This window comes from Lactuca serriola, chromosome 7, assembly GCF_051521515.1.
Source record: "Lactuca serriola cultivar US96UC23 chromosome 7, Lser_US96UC23_V15, whole genome shotgun sequence".
Classification (NCBI taxonomy): Eukaryota; Viridiplantae; Streptophyta; class Magnoliopsida; order Asterales; family Asteraceae; genus Lactuca; species Lactuca serriola.
Window position 1 is genome coordinate 146,660,161 of NC_136414.1, and position 1,937 is coordinate 146,662,097.

At 38.3% G+C, this 1,937-nt stretch overlaps 1 protein-coding gene across 1 annotated transcript; it reads left to right on the forward strand.

The window, feature by feature from the left end:
- The first annotated feature begins 471 nt into the window (after positions 1-471).
- On the forward strand, positions 472-1,353 carry LOC145064432 (RING-H2 finger protein ATL54-like). Its single transcript, XM_079011887.1, has one exon. It carries the CDS (start codon positions 472-474, stop codon positions 1,351-1,353), a length of 882 nt encoding a protein of 293 aa, XP_078868013.1.
- Positions 1,354-1,937: the final 584 nt, after the last annotated feature.

A 1,937-nucleotide genomic window follows, 5' to 3' on the forward strand; every position in this document is an offset into this window, starting at 1 on the left:
TGTTAGTATTTCCTATTAGTCATAAACAAAGACCTCAACAAAACTCATATTTATAGACCAAATTGCTCGAAAATATACTTTGGAAGAGTCATATTTAACCATTCATCAACCATATATCCATAATATAATAGAACCATGAGTCCATGAAAGTCAAAAGTGGAAATGCGATTTTAAGTAATGTACGGTGACCAACTTTGTAATTTACTTCTCAATTTATTACGAAGGATGATGATGTCTCCTACGTACAACACATACAAAAAAATCCAAAAACACCGATGTTTATAATATTACATTAACATTTTTATGACGGAAAATACTAAATGATGAGACATCTTTCCATGCAGAATCGTCAAATCCAAAGAAGCATCCCTCCTTCGTTTTTGAATACCACGTTTCACACACACCCACGTTGACTTCATCGTCCTTTCATGAATCCTACTCATGGCACCCTCGAATCGGCACCGGAGGTTAATGGTAGATTCCACCATCTCGTTTTGCAACCTTCAATGTGATCCGGAACGTAACCCCACCGGCATCTGTTTTCCCTTTTGCGCCGCCACCTGTCCATCTTTTTGCCGCATCGCCGACTACTCACCTCCACCATCATCATCACCCTCGCCAGCAAACAGCCCTTATTCGCAACCAGCACCACCAGCGCCTAACCACCCAAAAATCTCTTTCCCGCTTAAGCTCTCTCTCCTCTTCCTCATCGGAACCTTTATCTACACCCTCTACAAGTTCTACACTGTTTCGTACAGATCCAAACGTCACCGCACGCCGCCGCCAGTGTCACCGGAAAATCAAGAAACCCTAGATGAGGATGCTCTTGATCACCACATATGGTACATCAGAACCACTGGTCTTCAACTGTCTGTAATAAACGCTATAACCATCGTGAAGTTCAAGAAAGGTGATCATGGGGTGGTTGTGGGGACTGAATGTTCTGTTTGTTTAACTGAATTTGAAGCAGATGAGATGCTTAGAGTGTTACCCTATTGCAAACATGGTTTTCACTTATCGTGTATTGATACATGGCTCCGATCACATACAAACTGTCCTTTATGTCGTGCCGGGATTGTTGATGACACTGTTGAGGAGCCATTACCGGAGCAAAACGCCGATGATTTGTTATTTCCTGAGGAAACAGATTCACGGATTTCATATATGGAGGATGATGATCGAGAAGAAGGTAGGGTAACTTCTGGAATTATTATTGGGTCAGTTTCTATGGAGGATTTTGCAACTTCTGATCATCGTGGAATCCAATTTCAATCTGTTGATGGTGGTTCGGAGATTGAATTAGTCCAAATGGAGCAAAGAACATATAACAATTCTCTTAAGATAGGTGGGTAGCAGTCAAAAATCAAAATCAAAGATTTTTTTTTTTCTTTTAAGTCTAAATCAAAGTTACTTAAGAATAATGGGTAGTTCTTAATTCGGAACATCAACCCAAATTAGAACCAACTGGTGCTTTCGAGGCAACACCACCCTAACTTATGAAATTTTACCCTTTCTCTCGAAGTGAGACGTTTAACGAAGTGAGACATTCAATATACATAGCCTCTTGTTCAACAAAATGCGTCAAGTTGTTCTTAAAAAATTATTGGGCTTATTATGGTTTTGTCCGTTTTTTTAATTTTGTGTATCAAGTTTTGCACACTTTTGTCAATAATCCTAAATCTTTTATCCCATAAAAAATATATCCTTTTTCAATAACTAGTTGTCTATCCCGGCAAAACGGTAGTGACGGATAATTTATTTCTACAATTAGTTTCCTTCGTTTTTTTAATTTTGGTTAGGTTTATAAATTTAAAAGTGGTAGTATATAAATTGCACATTCACCAACAACAACATATTCAACTTCAACTCTTGAACAAGCAACTAGATACTACATCTTTCTTGACCAGCTCATTAGTCTTTTCATAATAGTTGATATC